This window comes from Leucoraja erinacea, chromosome 17 (genome assembly GCF_028641065.1).
Source record: "Leucoraja erinacea ecotype New England chromosome 17, Leri_hhj_1, whole genome shotgun sequence".
NCBI classification, from domain to species: Eukaryota; Metazoa; Chordata; class Chondrichthyes; order Rajiformes; family Rajidae; genus Leucoraja; species Leucoraja erinaceus.
The window spans coordinates 13679513-13697516 of record NC_073393.1 but is presented as its reverse complement, the minus strand read 5'-3'; the positions used below and the strand labels follow the sequence as shown (position 1 = coordinate 13697516).

Sequence of the window (18004 nt, the reverse complement as noted above, 5' to 3'; positions counted from 1 at the left end):
GAATCAGAAGGCTATGGCGTCAACTTTGCTCTAGTGTTTGAAATGTGATATTCTGGCTGCTACCATTTTAGTGAGCGTTGATAGAAGTTTGTTGTTTTGCCTGAGGTGCTAAAATTGACCTCAGCATTTTACTCATAGAATTTGCATGGGTAATACTTGAAGACCAGGATAATTCTGAATTCTTGGCTAGCATGTGTTCCTCCAGCAATGCAATCAAAAACATGTAGCATTTAAGTTGGGATCCACGTAGGTGAAACAAGTGCCCTCAGCGGTTGGGGCAATTGGGACTGGAAATGTTTGAGGCATTTTTGTTAGTCACAGGACTTTATATATTAAAAAACACACCGTTGGCTGCCAAGGTCTTAAACAAATTTGGAGAGAGATGACTGCAAATTAATGGGTCATGAGGTGGTGCTTGACACAATTCTACAATGATCCTAGTATATTAATTAATTCTAGTCATTGTTGTTTTGAATCTAATGTTGCCTCACCTTTTCCAGTACCCTCAATAATCCTGCTGACCAGATGGATGTAATTGGTGTGGGTGGAATTGACTTTGAAGATAATATGGCTCGATTCTCCTCCAGAGGAATGACCACTTGGGTAAGTTAGCACTGTTTTATGCTGTGATGCACTGTTTATCTTATTCGCAGGTTGACAGTGGAAAGGGCAATGTATAAAGCCTATCTCTGATTACCTTAGCTGTCCTGTACAGCAGCAGTGATTCCTCTTGTACGCTACAGAGACCTAGACTATCACCAATGGGCACCTTGAGTCATTTAAAAGATACCACCATTGTAGTCTCTCCAAACACTCAGAATGGTTTGGATAATTAAGTGAATCGCTGACTACCCTTGAAGGCACACATTACTGGTGTTACGGCCCTAATGACACTTAGAAACATAGAAAATAGGTGTAGGAGTAGGCCATTCGGCCCTTCGAGCCAGCACCGCCATTGACTATGTTCATCCAATATCAGTACACCGTTCCTGCTTTTTCCCTATATCCCTTGATTTCATTAGTCCCAAGAGCTATATCTAACTCTCTCTTGAAAACATCCAGTGAATTGGCCTCCACTACCTTCTGTAGCAGAGAATTCCACAGATTCACAACACTCTGGGTGAAAAAGGTTTTCCTCATCTCAGTCCTAAATGGCCTTTTCCTTATTCTTAAACTGTGAACCCTGGTTCTGGAATCCCACCAATATCGGGAACATTTTTTCTGCATCTAGCCTGTCCAATCCCTTAAGAATTTATAAGTTTCTATAAGATACCCTCTCATCCTTCTAAATTCCAGTGAATATAAGCCCAGTCGATCCATTCTTTCATCATATGTCAGTCTCGCCATCCCAGGAATTAATCTGGTGAATCTACGTTGCACTCACTCAACAGCAAAAATGTCCTTCCTCAAATTAGGAGACCAAAACTGTACACAATACTCCAGGTGCGGTCTCACCAGGGCCCTGCAGAACTGAAGTAGAACCTCCCTGCTCCTATAATCAAATCCTCTCGCTATGAATGCCAACATGCCATTTGTTTTTTTCACTGCCTGCTGTACCTGAATGCTTACTTTCAGTGACTAATGTACAAGCACACCCAGGTCTTGTTGTGCCTCCCTTTCTCCTAATCTGATACCATTCAGATAATTGCTGCCTTGTTTTTGTAACCAAAGTGGATAACCTCACATTTATCCACATTATACTGCATCTTCCCACTCACCAAACCTATCCAAGTCACCCTGCAGCCTCATAGCACCCTCCTCGCAGCTCACACTGCCATCCAACTTTGTGCCATCTGTAAACTTGGAGATGTTACATTTAATTCCTTTGTCAAAATCGTTAATCTATATTACTAAAAGTCTGACCTTGACCACTTCCCGTTGTTCTGTATATTGATTTTAGAAAATACGCTGCCACTTACGGTTGTGATTTTTGGCCATCTTACTCGGAGTCCCCCTCCGCTGTGCAGGACAAGAGGATTTTTCCCATCGATGATCCCAGTTCTCTATCCATGTCATTACCCTACCCCCAATACCATGTTCTCTAATTTTGCACACTAATCTTTTGTGTGGGACCTTGTTAAAGGCTTTTTGAAAGTCCAGATACATCACATCCACTGGCTCTCCCTTATCCATTCTACTTGTTACATCCTCAAAAAATTCCAGAAGATTAGTCGAGCATGATTTCCCCATCTGTAATCCATGCTTATTTTGACAGATTCTGTCACTGCTTTCCAAATTACATCTTGAATAATCGACTCGAACATCTTCCCCACTACCGATGTCAGGCTAACTGGTCTATAATTCCCTGTTTTCTCTCCCCCTCCTTTCTTAAAAAGAGGGGTGACTTTAGTTACCCTCCAATCCACAGGTACTGATCCAGGGTCTATAGAACATTGGAAAATGATCACAAATGCACCCACGATTCCTAGGGCCACCTCCTTGAGTGCTCTGGGATGCAGACCATCAGGCCCTGGGGATTTATCTGCTTTCAATCCCAACAGTTTCCCATTATATATTTACCTATTTTGAACTGTAAGGGACCTACATTTGTCACTAATCCTTTCCTCTTCACATATCTAAAGAAGCTTTTACAGTCGGTTTTTATATTCTCCACAAGCTTTCTTTCATGCTCTATTTCCCCCCTCTTAATTAACCCCTTTGGCCTCTTCGTTGCACGTACCACCTAGTTTGCATACCCGACACCAGGTTCCTGAAAGTGGACGCGGTTCTGTCTGCTTCCAAAGACCAGTTTACCAGATATTGGAGGAAAAGGTTCAATAATACACTCAATAGCTCCTTGGAGGTGGGGTGCAGTTGTGGAAACTCCCTTGAATCCCTGACCCATGATCAAGGTTTCAAGGTTAGTTTATTGTCACATATGGAGCTGGAGTCTGACAGCAGTCCGTCTGTCTTTTTTTAATTTTTGTTCCGTTAGATGTTTGTTTTTGGTTCTAATTTTTATTATTTTTTAGCTGTGTATATGTGTGGGGGGTGGGGATTAGTGGGGGAAACCGTTTAATCCATTCCCTGTACGGGGACACGACTTTTTCCCTTTCGGGTCTCCGGTGTGGTTGGGCCTAACATCGTGGAGCTGGCGGCGGCCTCCAACCGGAACCAATCTGAGGGCTCCAGTTGCGGAGCCTGCAGACTCGCCATCGCGGAGCTGGCCGACTTCGGAGAGGGGGGAGAGCCGTGGTGACGCGCGGCTGCAACCCGACTTCGGAGCTTCGGTGGTTCTGGCCTTAGGCCCGGTGGACAGGAGCAACGGGAGCTCGCATGTCCCTGGTGGGAGACCACTTTTCGGAGATCGAGCAACAGCAACTTCTCCCGCCGGAATCACGGGGTTTAAATGATTCGGAGCGGGGCCTAACATCGCCCCGCGCAGCTTAAATGGCCGCGGGACTTACCATCGCCCACCGGAGGCTTTAACATCGTGAACCCCAGTCGCCTCGACGCTGCAGTTGGACTGCTGGACCGTGGGAGAAGAACAAAGGGAAGATATAAGACTTTTGCCTTCCATCACAGTGAGGAGGTGTTGGAGATTCACTGTGATGGATCTTTGTGTAAATAATGTTAAGTGTGTGTCTTGGTTTTTTTTGTATTGTCATGACTGCAGGAATGAAATTTCGTTCAAACCTGTTTGAATGACAATAAAAGCCATTCTATTCTATTGTGCCAATTAAGGTACAGTGAAATTTGAGTTACCAAACAGCCATACTAAGTGAAAAGCAACAAGACACAACCACTTAAAAGTTAACACAAACATCCATCACAGTGGATTCCACATTCCTCACTTTGATAGAAGGCAATAAAGTTCAATCTTATTCCTCTTGTTCTCCCACGGTCAGGGCAGTCAGACCATCAGCAGTCGGGGCGATCAAATCCCCCACAGCCGATGATCGAAGCCCCCGTCGGGGTGATCGAAACTCCCGCGTCGGGTGGTTGAAACTCTCTCCACAGCATTGAGGTCCTGAGTTGGTCTCTTCTTACCAGAGACCGCGGACTTCACGATGTTAAAGTCCACGTGCCCCGCTGTTGGAGCTTCGATCCCCGGCAAAAGGATCGCAAGCTCCGCGATGTCAAAGTCCCGCAGACTCCTGTGGCTTGGAGCGCCGGGTCGATCTCCAGGAAAGGCCGCCAACTCCACAATGTTAGGCCGCAGCGGGGACGGAGATACGATACGGAAAGAAATCGCATCTACGTCGAGGGAAGAGATTGTAAAAATTATGGCCAAGTATCCTGAGAATACTGCAGTGGGTTTTTTGTACTCTCCAAAGTAACTAATCTCAGTTATGCTTTATAAAGACATTCTTTTGCACCTGTAAAATATATGACTCTCATTAGTGCTTTTTTTTCTAAAGTTTTATCTACACAACCATTATTTATTTTATTGACTGAGGATGATGTTTCCTTTAGGATTAGCAAATGATTAAATGGTATGTTACCTGACATCAGGCACGTGCCGTGAGTAATTACTCGGGGTAGGCAGGCGGCTTTTAAAAAAAATCTTAAACCGCGCATGCGCAGATTGTTCTCTCCTTAAAAATAAAAATAAATTACAATTCAATTTGCCCAAGGCTTCTAAATCTCCTTCATTTTTTAATTACTGAATGGGTGGGGGGTGGAGGATGAAGGCAGGTGGAGAGATGGTGGGAAAAACGGGAGCACACCGGGACGTTGAATCAGTTGTCATCTTATTGAATGACAATACTAATTCAAGGGTCCAATTGGAGGGAGAGTTCCTTTCACAGCGTGTGGAGAGTCTGTGCCAGGGGTTAAAGTTGCGGGGAGGGCAGGATGTTGAGAAAGAGGGGGGTCGGAGATCATGTCAGACTCACTCACTCCTGCCGCAGCGCTCCAGGCACAGACAGGAGAACTGGCCGTTACCTCCGGTGAAGGAAGCAGCTCGGGTAGCTGCGAGCGGCCGCCGGGACCCGACAGCAGAACCGGCTGCCACTTCAGCTCCTTCTGCCGGCCCGCTCACCTCTGGCAGTGCTCTCCGTCTGAACACCTCTCACCTGCCACTCACTGGCCTGAGTGAGGCCGGTGAGCGGCAGGAGAGAGATTTTCAGACGGAGAGCACTGCCAGAGGTGTACGGGACCGGCAGAATGGGCTGTCCGGTCTCGGCGGCCACTCGCAGCCACCCAAGCTACTTCACTCCCCAGCCACAATGCGGTGGCTCGGTGCCCGGAGCATCGCAAGTGGATTACTGGCCCCGATCCCCTCCTTCACAACATTCGTGCCCTGCCCGCAAATTTACCCCGGGCCCAAACACTGTGAAAGGAGCTCACCCCCCACCCCGGGAAATACAGTATTTAAAAACATAAAGCTCCATGAAATGTACTTACCACATTATCGGTACACGAACTCCATTCTTCTCTCCTTGCTTCCTAACATACCCTTCAGATAACGGCAATCCATATTTGAAAAACCCGCCAAAAAACTTGCGTACAGCAAAGGCCGAATTTCAGCTGCCTTCAGCTCCCCTTGAAATTGACGGCTTCAAGCAGCACTGACAGCAGGTGGGCTACACAGACCTTCCTGTGTTACAAGTGCTGCGGTTGAAAGGCACGGGGAATTATGCCTACCCAAGAGATCGATGTCTTAGAAAGGCATAATTCTCCCATGCCGTTACTATTTATATTTGATGATTATCATGTCATAATTTTAGTCAAGGTAGGCAGTGCCTACCCTGACGGCACGTGACGGCCTGACATCAACTGCCAAGAAACAAATATAATGATTTTAAAAACACTAAAGCATAAAATAAAATGGGAGCAGAAGTAGGTCTTTTGGCCCTTCAAGCTTGCTCTGCTGTTCAATATGTCAATCAATACCTTAATATCACATTAATTTAGTTTGGAGATACAGAGTGGAAAAAGGCCCTTTGGCCCACCTAGTCCACACTGACCAGGGATCATTAACACGATCCTATACACACTGGGGACAATTTACATTTATACCAAGCCAATCTACAAACATGTATGTCTTTGGAGGGTGGGAGGAAACCAGAAGACCTTGGAGAAAGCCCAACAAGTCACAGGGAGAAGTACAAACTCCGTACAGCCAGCACCCACAGTCAGGATCGAGCAGGTCACTGGCGCTGTAAGGCAGTCGCTCTACTGCTACTCCCTTGCATTCTTGCTCTTTATTTGGTGCTTGTTGCCTTGTGTCTAGAAATTGGTCTATCTCCTCAACCTATTCAACAACTTGGCTACTGTGATCATCTGCATTGAATTCCACAGGCTCACCAACTTCAGATGAGAGGTCTTCTCGCAGTCCTAAAACTCTTGCCTTGCAACATGAGACTGTGGTTCCCTGTTCTGTACACAGTAGAAATTTAAATTGCTTCCAGTCCATGGGTTTGATAGTACACAAAACAGCTGGAGAAACTCAGCAGGTGCAGCAGCATCTATGGAGCGAAGGAAATAGGCAACGTTTTGGGAAGGGTTTCGGCCCGACACGTTGCCTATTTCCTTCGCTCCATAGATGCTGCTGCACCCGCTGAGTTTCTCCAGCTTTTTTGTGTACTAGTCAAACTTTGCTGTTTGTGTAAAATCTGCAGTTCCTTCTTGGATTTACCTAGGAGCTTTCATCTTGTAAAGTGCTGGCGAGTTAAGAATGTTTAAATGTCATATGTACCAAAAACAGAATCACCAGGAAATTGACGTGCAGCAGAGATAAAGTCTAAGGTGCAATAACACAATACTCTTCTGGAAGATAACATAGACTTAATTAAAAAGCTTCAATACCATAAAAATAAAACTATTCATGTGTGACTCGTCATCTTCAGAATCAACACTTAGTGTTGACTTTAGTTAGCCAAAGGATTTGGGTACTTTTTGTGCCTTTTCCTTCGCTCCATGCTGGTGCTGCACCCGCAGTTCCTCCAGCATTTGCTTGTGTACATTGCCATGTATTTTAATGAACTGTCCAATTTATCCACATTCTGCATGGATTTACCTAGGAGCTTTCATCTCCCAAACGTGCTGGCGAGTTAATTGGATTTGATGTAGGTGTGATGAAAAGAATCAACAGGAATTGATTAGCAAGCGAGATAAAGTCTAAAGTGCAATGAATAGGATGGCTCTTCTGGAAGCTAATGTGGACGTTTCTCGGTCCAGAGCTTCTTGTACCATTCGTTACAATAATTAACAATTAAAGTGTGAAATCATGTCATGAATCTAACCCTATAATAACATTCAATAACATTAACCAGCCGTTCCGTGGCAGCGGGGTGTTTTGCGCAATGCTTGGTGTGTGAAAGTTGCAGTTCCAGTCTTATCTGCTTGCCCATGGGAAGAATTTTAAGGAGCTCTCCATCCTGCTGGTTTAGCCAGCTGATGCTCCTGTTTCCTTTATCTTCCCAGATGGGAGGATGGTGAAAAAAAGTCTCATGCGAAACATGGAAAGGGTCTTTGATGATGGAGATGGCTCTGTTGAGGCATCTCTTCTTGTCGATGCCAGCAGGAATTCAATATGAGTGGAGATCACCAATCAATCCCGTACTTGCGGTCTTCACTATCCTGATCCAGTTAGCCACAAGGGCCACATCTGCAGCCCTCTTAACCAGCCAATGAAGTGGCCTCAACTACCGTCTGTGGCAGAGTGTTCTCAGAGTCACCCCTGTGTGAAAAAAGTTCTTCTCATCTCGGTTTTAAAAGATTTCCCCTTTATCCTTAAGCTGTGACCCCTTGTCCTGGACTTCCCTAACATCGGGACCAGAGCTGTGGTGTTGGCCGTGGACGTCAGGTCATCAGACAGGTGTAGTCCTAGGAACTTCATGCTGCTGACCCTTTCCACATCAGCTCCGTCGATGATGTGGAAATGATGTCTAGTTGATGGTTTTGTGATGTGTATGAAGATGGCTAATTAGACCAATCTGGACTTGAGAGTTCCTTCCACACAGGACAGAGGTGTGGGGATGCTGTGGCATCAGTGGTTCTTGATTTTCAAGATTTTCCTCTTTGATTTCCCCATTTTAGTTTCCCTATATGAACGAATACCACACAACAGGACAATGCTTGTTATTCCCAGTGGTGTGTGTCAATGTTAAACTTTATTTAAATTCTGAGAGAATCTTTGAATCTCTTATGTCCACCACTTGATCATTTGCCTTTGGTTAGATCTCCATAAAGATGTTGGTTTGATATTCTGTCATCAAATATTCCTCCAACATATCCTGCTCACTTTATGAGACACCTGCATGGAAACAGGCACTTTGGATCACCGAAGATAGAGCCATTCAGCTCATCGAGTCCACACTGACCATCAATCACCCGTTCACACTTGTTCTGTTATCCCACTGTTGCATCCACTGCCTATGGGGAATTTACAAATATCCTACAAGGCTACGTGTCTAAGATTTGTGAGGAAGCCTCAAGAAACGCACGTGGTCATGGAGAATGTGCAAACTCCACACAGACAGCACCCAATGTCAGAATCAAACCCAATTTTTGAGCATCTCTACCAGATGCGCCACTGTGCAGTCAATACTTGATCTGTGATTCTTTCAATAATATGTAGATTCTGCCGATTGTTTGTTTGGAACAGAATCTGTGTGAATGGAATCTTGTCTGAAGAAGGGTCTCGACCCGAAACGTCACCCATTCCTTCTCTCCAGAGGTGCTGCCTGTCCCGCTGAGTTACTCCAGCTTTTTGTGTCTCTTTGGTTGAAATCAGCATCTGCAGTTCCTTGTTACACACACGTCTTGTCAATTGATGTGACATATTCTGCACAGACAGATCATGGGAAATGGTTAAGCTGTCTGGCATGTATTTTGTACACTGCATGTCTCCTGTGTAGAGTAATGCCGGTATCACAACAGTACAGTACACCTTTAGCTTGGTCTTGAAGCTGATTCCTCTTTGTTCTCACACTTTACATCTCAGACATGCAAAACCAGTGCTGGCTTTTGCTGAAATGTTGTTGACTTTGTGATCAATGACTTACATTGAGAGAGTGCAGGAAGCTTACATGAATCAGTTGACTACTGAAAGCCTCCAACCATTAACAAGCACGTTTGGTTCTGCATGGGGCAATTGGCACAATTGGTGCATAATTTTGGTTTTGATTGTGATGATTGTGAAGCCAATGTTGCCACAGACACTGTCAAATTTGACTAGGCTTTCCTGCATGTCAGCTTCTGAGTGTGCATTGAGTGCACAGTCATCAGTGAAGAGGAAGCACTTGAGGTGTCTTCTTGCAATTTGGGTTTGGCTGAGAGTCTTAAACAAAAGGCACCATCAGTCATACCCAAGGTCAATTTGGGGACATGAGAGACCATTGATGTTGAATTCTGAGGAAAACACAAACTGTTGGAGAACCCAGTGTATCACACAGCATCTGTAGAGAGAAATGGACAGATGACCTTTCAGGTTGGGATTCTTGTTCTGACTGGAGAAGGGTTCCGACTTGAAACGTTATAAGGGAACAGGTTCAAGGATCTGACTAGTAGAACAGAAAAACGGCACACTCGTCTGTTTAGTTACAAATCAGATTTATTGGCAAGAGAGAGTTAAAAAACAATACTTGTCTCAGTATGCGCGGGGTCTGTTTTACAGCAGCGTCTCTCTCTTTTTGTTCAACTACATTCATTACTCTGCTCCTTGATCCATGTTTTGGTCATGTTGGTGAAGGCAATCTACTGACCTTGTCCGTAGAACTTTAGTTGGACCTTTGTTTCTACAATGATCCAGTAGTTTCAAGGCTACTTGTATTAATTTAAATTCTTAAAATCCTAATTTCTTCAATTTGAGTTCACTGCACAAGTAGGATTGTAAAAGTTCTGTGATTTTAACAGGTTTTTACGTTTAAATGCTAATAGTTCTATGGTACTAAAATATTGCCATGATAAGAGTTTTTTCATTTGTCCAAAATTATTTCATTTTGTGTCTTTGTTTGATTTCTCTACAATTTGTATTTTATTAGCTCAAATGCAAAAAATGATCAATATTTGAAAGGCCAAGTTATACAAACTGAAAAAAATATGTAGTTATAAGAATCAACAGGATTAAAATGGGGTTGATGAAACATATTCAATTGTAACCCCAAAAAAATGTTCTCTGGTTTAATTACCTGCATCAGCTTGGCTTAATGGAAGCAATCTTTTTTGAATTGTATGTGTTCAATCTTGCTCCAGGTCTCAAATACACCGTTTAAGTTAACAGTATTGCTTGTTTACCTTCATGTGTAAAGGATCCTGTTTCCTGTTTGACATTTTATCACTCAACCTTTTAAAACATGAAAACCAATTATCGGGTCACTTACCTCGGTACTGATTGCAAAACTTTGCTGTATGTGTATTGGTCACTGCAATTCTTGTATTACAATTAATTGCCAGAGGACATTACCAGTTTCAAGTGTGACGTCTCTTGGTTGCTCACTCGTCTTTTGAACTAAGTTCTGTATTCAGGTCCAACTCCATTGATCTGGGTCAAAATTCCAGCTTTTGGAGGAAATTATGTTATTGAAATTCTATCTCTAGATATACAAATGAAAACAAGGCTGTATCTGTTCTGTCAGGTGATTGTAAAGTCATGAGTCAAGGGAAGAGAGTTTATTATCATGTGTCCCAGATAGGACAATAAAATTCTTGCATTGCTGCAGCACAACAGGATATTGTAGTCATAAATACAGATCAGATCAGTGTGTCCATTTACCATAGAATATATGTTTGTGCACACATCAGTAAACTGATAAAGTGTGATAGGTTGTTATAGTTCATAGTTTGTTTGAAGTTGTGTTTAATGGTCTGATGGCTGTCGGGAAGAAGCTGTTCCTGAATCTGGATGTTGCAGATTTCAGGCTCCTGTACCTTCTACCTGATGGCAGCGGAGAGATGAGTGTGTGGCCAGGATGGTGTGGGTCCTTGATGATGCTGGCAGCGACTGCGATAGATCCCCTCGATGGTAGGGAGGTCAGAACCGATGATGGACTGGGCAGTGGTTACGACTTTTTGCAGCCTTTTCTGCTCCTAGACGCTCAGGTTGCCGTGCAACTGGTCAGCATGCTATCTACTGTGCACCTGTAGAAGTTCGAGAGAGTCCTCCTTGACATACCGACTCTCCGTGATCTTCTCAGGAAGTAGAGGCGCTGATGTGCTTTCTTTATGATTGCATTAGTGTTCTGAGGACCAGGAGAGATCTTCGGAAATATGCACACCCAGGAATTTGAAGTTCTTGACCCTTTCCACCATTGACCCGTTGATATAAACGGGACTGTGGGACCCCATCCTACCCATTCCGAAGTCCACAATCAGTTCCTTGGTTTTGCTGGTGTTGAGAGCCAGGTTATTGTGCTGGCACCATTTGGTCAATTGGTCGATCTCACTTCTATATTCTAACTCGTCCCCTTCAGTGATACGTCCCACAACAGTGGTGTCGTCGGCGAACTTGATGATGACATTCTCACTATGTCCGGCTACACAGTCATGAGTATAGAGTGAGTACAGCAGGGGTCTGAGCACGCAGCCTTGTGGTGCCCCCGTGCTGATTGTTATCGAGGGTGACACATTTCCACCACTATGGACAGGCTGTGGTCTGTGAATGAGGAAGTCGAGGATCCAATTGCAGAGGGATGCGCAGAGACCCAGATCTGAGAGCTTGGTAACCAGCTTGGAGGGGATGACAGTATTAAATGCCGAGCTGTAGTCAATGAATAACTGCCTGACATATGAGCTTTTGTTGTCCAAGTGGTCCAGAGCGGAGTGGGAATTTTTTTAACATGGGCATGGAGATTTTCCTTGGTATATTTTTACAGTCTATACTCATGCCTGCGTAGCCGGACATAGTGAGAACGCCATCATCAAGTTCGCCAACGGTCTATCAATTGTACTTTCTATCAATTATCCTACTGCTATAATGGATTTCTGGATCCAATTGACTATTTTTCATTAAAATGGTATCTTTGCTTTTGAAAAAAACTTCAGGCTATACATAGAAACATAGAAAATAGGTGCAGGAGTAGGCCATACGGCCCTTCGAGCCTGCACCGCCATTCAATATGATCATGGCTGATCATCCAACTCAGTATCCTCTATCTGCCTTCTCTCCATACCCCCTGATCCCATTAGCCACAAGGGCAACATCTAACTCCCTCTTAAATATAGCCAATGAACTGGCCTCAACCACCCTCTGTGGCAGAGAATTCCACAAATAAAACACCATTTCCAAATAAAACACCATTGCCAAAGTCCCAGCGCGAATTGGAGGAACAACACCTCATATTTCGCTTGGGCAGTTTACATCCCAGCAGTATGAATATTGACTTCTCTAACTTCAAGTAATCTCTCTCTTTCCATCCGTTCCCAGTTCTCCGACTAGTCTGACTGTCCTCGTTAACATTTTCTGTTTGCTTTGTTGTTACCTTCACCTTGCTAACAATGATCTATTCTACATTTTCCTTGATCACTATCCCCTTTGTCTCGTTTTCACACCTTACAAGTCCTTATCTCTGCATCTCCCTTTCCCATGACTCAGTCTGAAGAAGGGTCTCGACCCGAAACGTCACCTATTCCTTCTATCCAGAGAAGCTGCCTGTCCTGCTGAGTCACTCCAGCATTTTGTGTCTATCTTCAGTTTAAACCAGCAGTTGCAGTTTATTCCTACAACACTTAATTATACAGCTTGTGTTTTAATCTTAAAATCTAAAGGAAAATCATTTGCTTGTGTTGGTAAGAAAGAAAACCCATTTACAATTGTCGCTTAAAGTCAGTCTGCACTGTATTCATTATTTGTTCATATTACTGTTTCCAAATTTACACACAATCGACATTTGTAGTTGCTGCACTTGGATTGCTGCCAGATAAATACTGGATTTTCTTCCCACAGGAGCTTCCAGGTGGTTATGGCAGAATGAAGCCCGATATTGTGACCTATGGCTCAAGTGTCCGAGGCTCTGGTATGCAGGGAGGCTGCCGTTCACTTTCAGGAACTAGTGTGGCATCGCCAGTGGTAGCGGGTGCAGTCGCTCTGCTTGCAAGGTAAGCACATCTTTATGTTGCAAAATAAAAATCCTGCATTTTCAATTTGAGCCATTTGTGACTTCAGGTTTCTGACATCTGATTCTGAGCGCTGAAAGCCTTAATAGTACAGTATACAGAGATTATCGCAATCGGGTGCTTGCTATTGCAGTAGTATCTGTAGCCCACAGCTCACAATGATGATGATGAAACTCCTGGAAATTGTTTCTCCTCCATTAAGAATAGTTAATTTTCAAGTTTAGAGAAGGATGACATTTGGCAACCTGTGGTGTGCAAAATGTTCCATGTGTGATCGGAACCTTGTAACTTATCATATACCAACAGGATCAGAATCAGAATCAATTTATTTGTCATTTGGACCCCTGGAGGTCCAAACGAAATGCCGTTTCTGCAGCCATACATAACACACAAATAGACCCCAGACACAACATAATTACATTTAACATAAACATCCATCACATAACTGTGATGGAGGCCAAATAAACGTATCTCTCCACTGCACTCTCCCCCCCCCGATGTCAGAGTCAAAGTCATAGCCCCCGGCTGGCGATGGCGATTGTCCCGCGGCCATTAAAGCCACACCGGGTGGTGCGAGGTCGCACACCGGGTCTTGGTGTTGGTGCCCCCGGTGTGCGCTCGCAGAGTCCGCGGCCATTCCAGCCGCGCGGGGCAGCGGTGTCAGGCCCCGCTCCAGGAGCTCTTCGACCCCGCAACTCGGGCGGGAGAAGTCGCCGCCGCAGAAGCCCCGAAAAGCGGTCTCCCTCCAGGGAGCCGTGGGCTCGGCGCCGTCGTCCACAGACCTGTAGAGAGCCTCCGACTCTCCGGCAGCAGCAGCAGCAACAGCATCAGCAGCAGCAGCATCAGCAGCAGCAGCGCTCCTCCACCGCTCCGGACTCGGCCAGCTCCGCGACGGTGAGGTGAGTCGACACCTGAGTCCCCGGTCTCTTCCTGTTGGAGGCCGCTCCTCGTTACGGCCTCAACGACGACTGAGACCCGACGAGAAAAGGTCGGGTCTCAGTGCAGGGAGAGATTCAAAAAGTTTCCCCCCCCCCCCTCCCACCCCCCCACACACACACCCCAACATAAAATAACAAAAACTACACAGAAACACAGACAAAAAATAATAAAAACGCGGACAGGCTGCAGAGGCCGCTGCTGGCCAGAGCCGCGCCGCCTACTGCCTATCTGTGCTTTGAGCAAAAAGGGATATTGTCAGTAAATATTTAAAACTACAGCTGCTATATTCTTTTCTGAAGATTACACTGTGGCATTCTGCAGAAAGCTAATATGTGGGAAATGTGGATGTTTTAAGTAGCTTTTAGAATTTCTAAGAAATAACAAGATCTCTTGCAAACTTAAAATAAAGTACATATTTAAAATGTCATCATCTGAATAATCAAGTTAGGCTAAGTGCAAATAATTCAATTTTAAAAAATCTTCAGTTAATCTAGCCTTGAACTTTCTTTGCATTATGGATACTCAGTCAGACAAAACATTAGTTTGCCAGGTGGCTACAATTATTTTTCTTTGCCGTAGAAAAGAAAAACATTATAAGACAGGAGCAGGCCCCTCGATTTCTGCACAGCCGTTTAACATGATCGTACCTGATCTGTTCTAAGCCACATCTCTTTTGTCCACTTCCATTATAGCCTGCAATTTCCTGATCTTTCCAATATTATGTACAGGTGCTTCTCAAATTATAAATTTGCCTGGCCTATGAATCATATGAATGATTGTTCGGGGGACAGGCGGAATGGTTTGGAATGAATTTGCCAGCTGTGGCAGGGCTGCAGGCATCTTCTGCCGAGTGTGAGCAGGGAGCTTACATATGGCTTTCCACTCCCCCCCCCCCCCCCCCCCCCCCCCCCCCCCCCCCCCCCCCCCCCCAAGTACAATAATTGATTTTTGAGCCAAGCAGAGCTAGGAGCACTAAGCAAACTCGCGTCCTCACTGAGTCACTGAAGCTCTTCCCGTGCCTGCACAATCTCTTGTCACAGCTCTTTGTGATCCTCTCCCACACAGTTCTTGTTCCTTTCTGACTAACAAAACAGTTCTTGGCAACCTCTTCTTTAAATATACCCAATGAGCTGGTCCCCACAACCCTGCAGGGCAGAGGATTTCACAGATTCACCCTCTGCCTTGTACTTTGTATAACTGAGTACAGGTGACTGCTTTGCCTTCTGGTACATTTATTCTGAGGTAGGAGAGAATCTGTTAATGCCGCAGTAAATTAGTATGATAAAATGAATTGACTGGATAAAGTCTTGTGGATGAGGATGAACTGCAGGAATTTATAGCAATGAAAGGTTTAAAAATAAGTCTGCATTTATATTGCACAACATTTATTAACGTCAGAAAATTGAGGATTCTACTAATGTTCTTGAAGCAGGTAAGGCAAAGTGGATGGTGGGGATCTGACCTGAGACTGCACAGACATACCCCCTCCCCCCAAAATACCACACCATCCGAAACTGCCATTTACCTGCAAGCTGAGTTTAAGATAATACAGGAGAACATGAAATGGGCTATTTGCCAAAAGTTTGCACAGCATATTTTGTGATTGATTTGCATTTCTTGATTACAATGACCCGGTTAAAGACAGTGGAAATCAAAAGGTCCGGTTTAGAATATCCTGCTATTCTGCAGCTGTTTAAGAGCAGGATTTGACTGAGAGGATGTGGTAACGTGAATTATCCAACCAAATCTTGATGCCGGACACTCCCTCTTCTCCCCTCTTGCATCAGGCAAGTGGTACAGAAGTGTGAAAATGCAAACCTCCAGATTCAGGGATAGTTTCTTGCCAGGTTATCAGGCAACTGAATCATCCTACCACAACCAGAGAGCAGTGCTGAACTACTATCTACCTCATTGGTGACCATTGGACTATCCTTCATCGGACTTTGCTGACTTTATCTTGCACTAAACGTTATTCCTTTTATTTTGTATCTGTACCCTGGATGGCTTGATTATAATTGTAATCACGTATAGTCTTTCTTCTGAATGGATAGCATGCAACAAAAAAGCGCCATCGTGCCGTTTTGTGATGACTATTAAATGACTGATAAAAATTGTCTCAAATCTTCAAGATTGTTCAATATCATGTAATTTCATGCTAATTGGTTTAGGCATGATCTGGTGATACAAAGAATGACTGAGACTGGTTTGCAAAAAAAGACAGTGCTGAACTAACACAGTGGAGAACATGGATTGTTGATGTTTCGGGTTGGGATCCTTATTCAGACTAAAGGTCACAAACCAAAATGTCACCTATCCATGTTCTCCATGAATAGCTGCCTGACCCACTGTGTTACTCCAACACATTGTGTCTTGTTTTTGGCATGATCAGGTTCACCAAGATGCTGTGTTTGATTATTTTGCCACTCCAGCGACATGAAGGTAATAACATGATCATGATTTGTCAAAATGACCTGGATGTACTAAGAACTATGGAGTAACAGTTAAGCAAGGTCTGTTGGCAGCGTTATGATATTTTAGTATGAATCCTTAATATCTGGAAAAAAACTTTTGTTAATATAATTATGTGAAGTGTTCATAATATTGGGAAAGTATATTTTAGACTGTTAATTTTTCTCTTGGAACTATTTTTTCTCTGAAGTGTTTTAACAAAACCTTGGAATTAATTTGACTTTAACAATTTTTTTGTTATGGCTTTTGTTATTGGAAATTAAATTGTGACAAGATATCCGACGTTGCTAAAACAAAAAAAATTCCTTCAAGGCACAAAGATCTAAGCTTACAATTTCTTTATCCCTACCTGACCAAAAAATGTAAAGATGGTATAGTCCACCACAGATTTTCCTGCAACTGGTGGTCTTACACCTCCTTTCATTTGGACAAAATTACAAGAGTACAATTTAAATCATCCTGGCAGTCCCCCAGAAAATGTGGTGCCTCAGCCGGGTGAGGAGGCCGATCTTGACCACATTAGGAATTCTGCGGCCGGACATCAGATTGGCGGGCTGCATTTCACCCCTGCAGCTGGGCTCAGGAAACCCTGCACGGCTGGAGTCATCAGATCCGTTTCCATAGCCGTCTTCTGAGGCCAACTGAGGCATGCTGATTTCTTGGCCCCTGTTGGCCGAGGCAAACCGTTCTGGTACCATTGGACTCCACTCGGAGGCGGCAGGTGTCCCCACCCTACCACAGATTGGCAAATCTACAGTCAGCGGGGGTCAGCCGGGCATTCCTGCCGGGAAAGTGGCACCTTGGCCCTGGAGTTGGCCACCAATCCGACCCTCATTGGCTCTTCCGAGGACAGTTTGTAATGGCCCATAGGCTGCCAGTGCAAAAAATGCAAGTTTCGCTGTAAAATTAATTTGCATTTAATATTTATTTTTCTAGCAGAAGTAGAATAATTAGTGGGTCAGAGGTGAATTGTTGTATCGTATGTGACCTCTTTTGGTTTGGAAAATCAGTGGTGGACTTGTATTAACATCAAAAGAAGGGCCATATTCAGTTGCCATAAGTAGCAATGGGTATGATTGGAAGAAATTTGATGGTGATAATCTGAGCAGCTGTTTAAAAATGGAAACAGGAATTCAAATCTGTGAATTCTAGCTGGTCTAAAATGTTCAAGCACACCTCCATTAAACTTTCCCCTCTCATAATATAGGTATTCCCCTATAGTATTGGACACTTCCACCCTGGGGAAAAAGGTTCTGACTGTTTACCTTGTCTACGTCTCTCATAATTGTATGTACTTCTAACAAGTCTCCCTTCAGCCTCCGACATTCCAGAGAAACAATCCAAGTCTGTCTGTCCTCTCCCTGTAGCTGAAACCCTCTAATCTAGGCTGGTAAACCTCCTCTGTACCGTCTCCAAACATTTCCCCATCTTTCCTATAATGGAGCGAACAGACTGGCACGTAGTACTCCAAATGTGGCCTAACTAGTCTTATTGAGCTGTGTCATGACTTCCTGACTTGTATTCAATCGCCATAACAATGAGGGCAAACATACCACACTATCTACCTGTGTTGCCACTTTAGTGACCTATGAAC

General features: G+C 44.2%; 1 protein-coding gene across 2 annotated transcripts in view; it reads left to right on the top strand.

The window, feature by feature from the left end:
* mbtps1 (membrane-bound transcription factor peptidase, site 1) overlaps positions 1–18004 on the top strand; it is an 85938-nt gene that overhangs the window by 32363 nt on the left and 35571 nt on the right. For both annotated transcript variants that reach the window (XM_055648590.1, XM_055648589.1), the window contains exons 9-10: positions 501–603; positions 12833–12984. In XM_055648590.1, coding sequence (XP_055504565.1) covers positions 501–603; positions 12833–12984 — 255 coding nt within the window. The remainder of the gene's footprint in view (positions 1–500; positions 604–12832; positions 12985–18004) is intronic.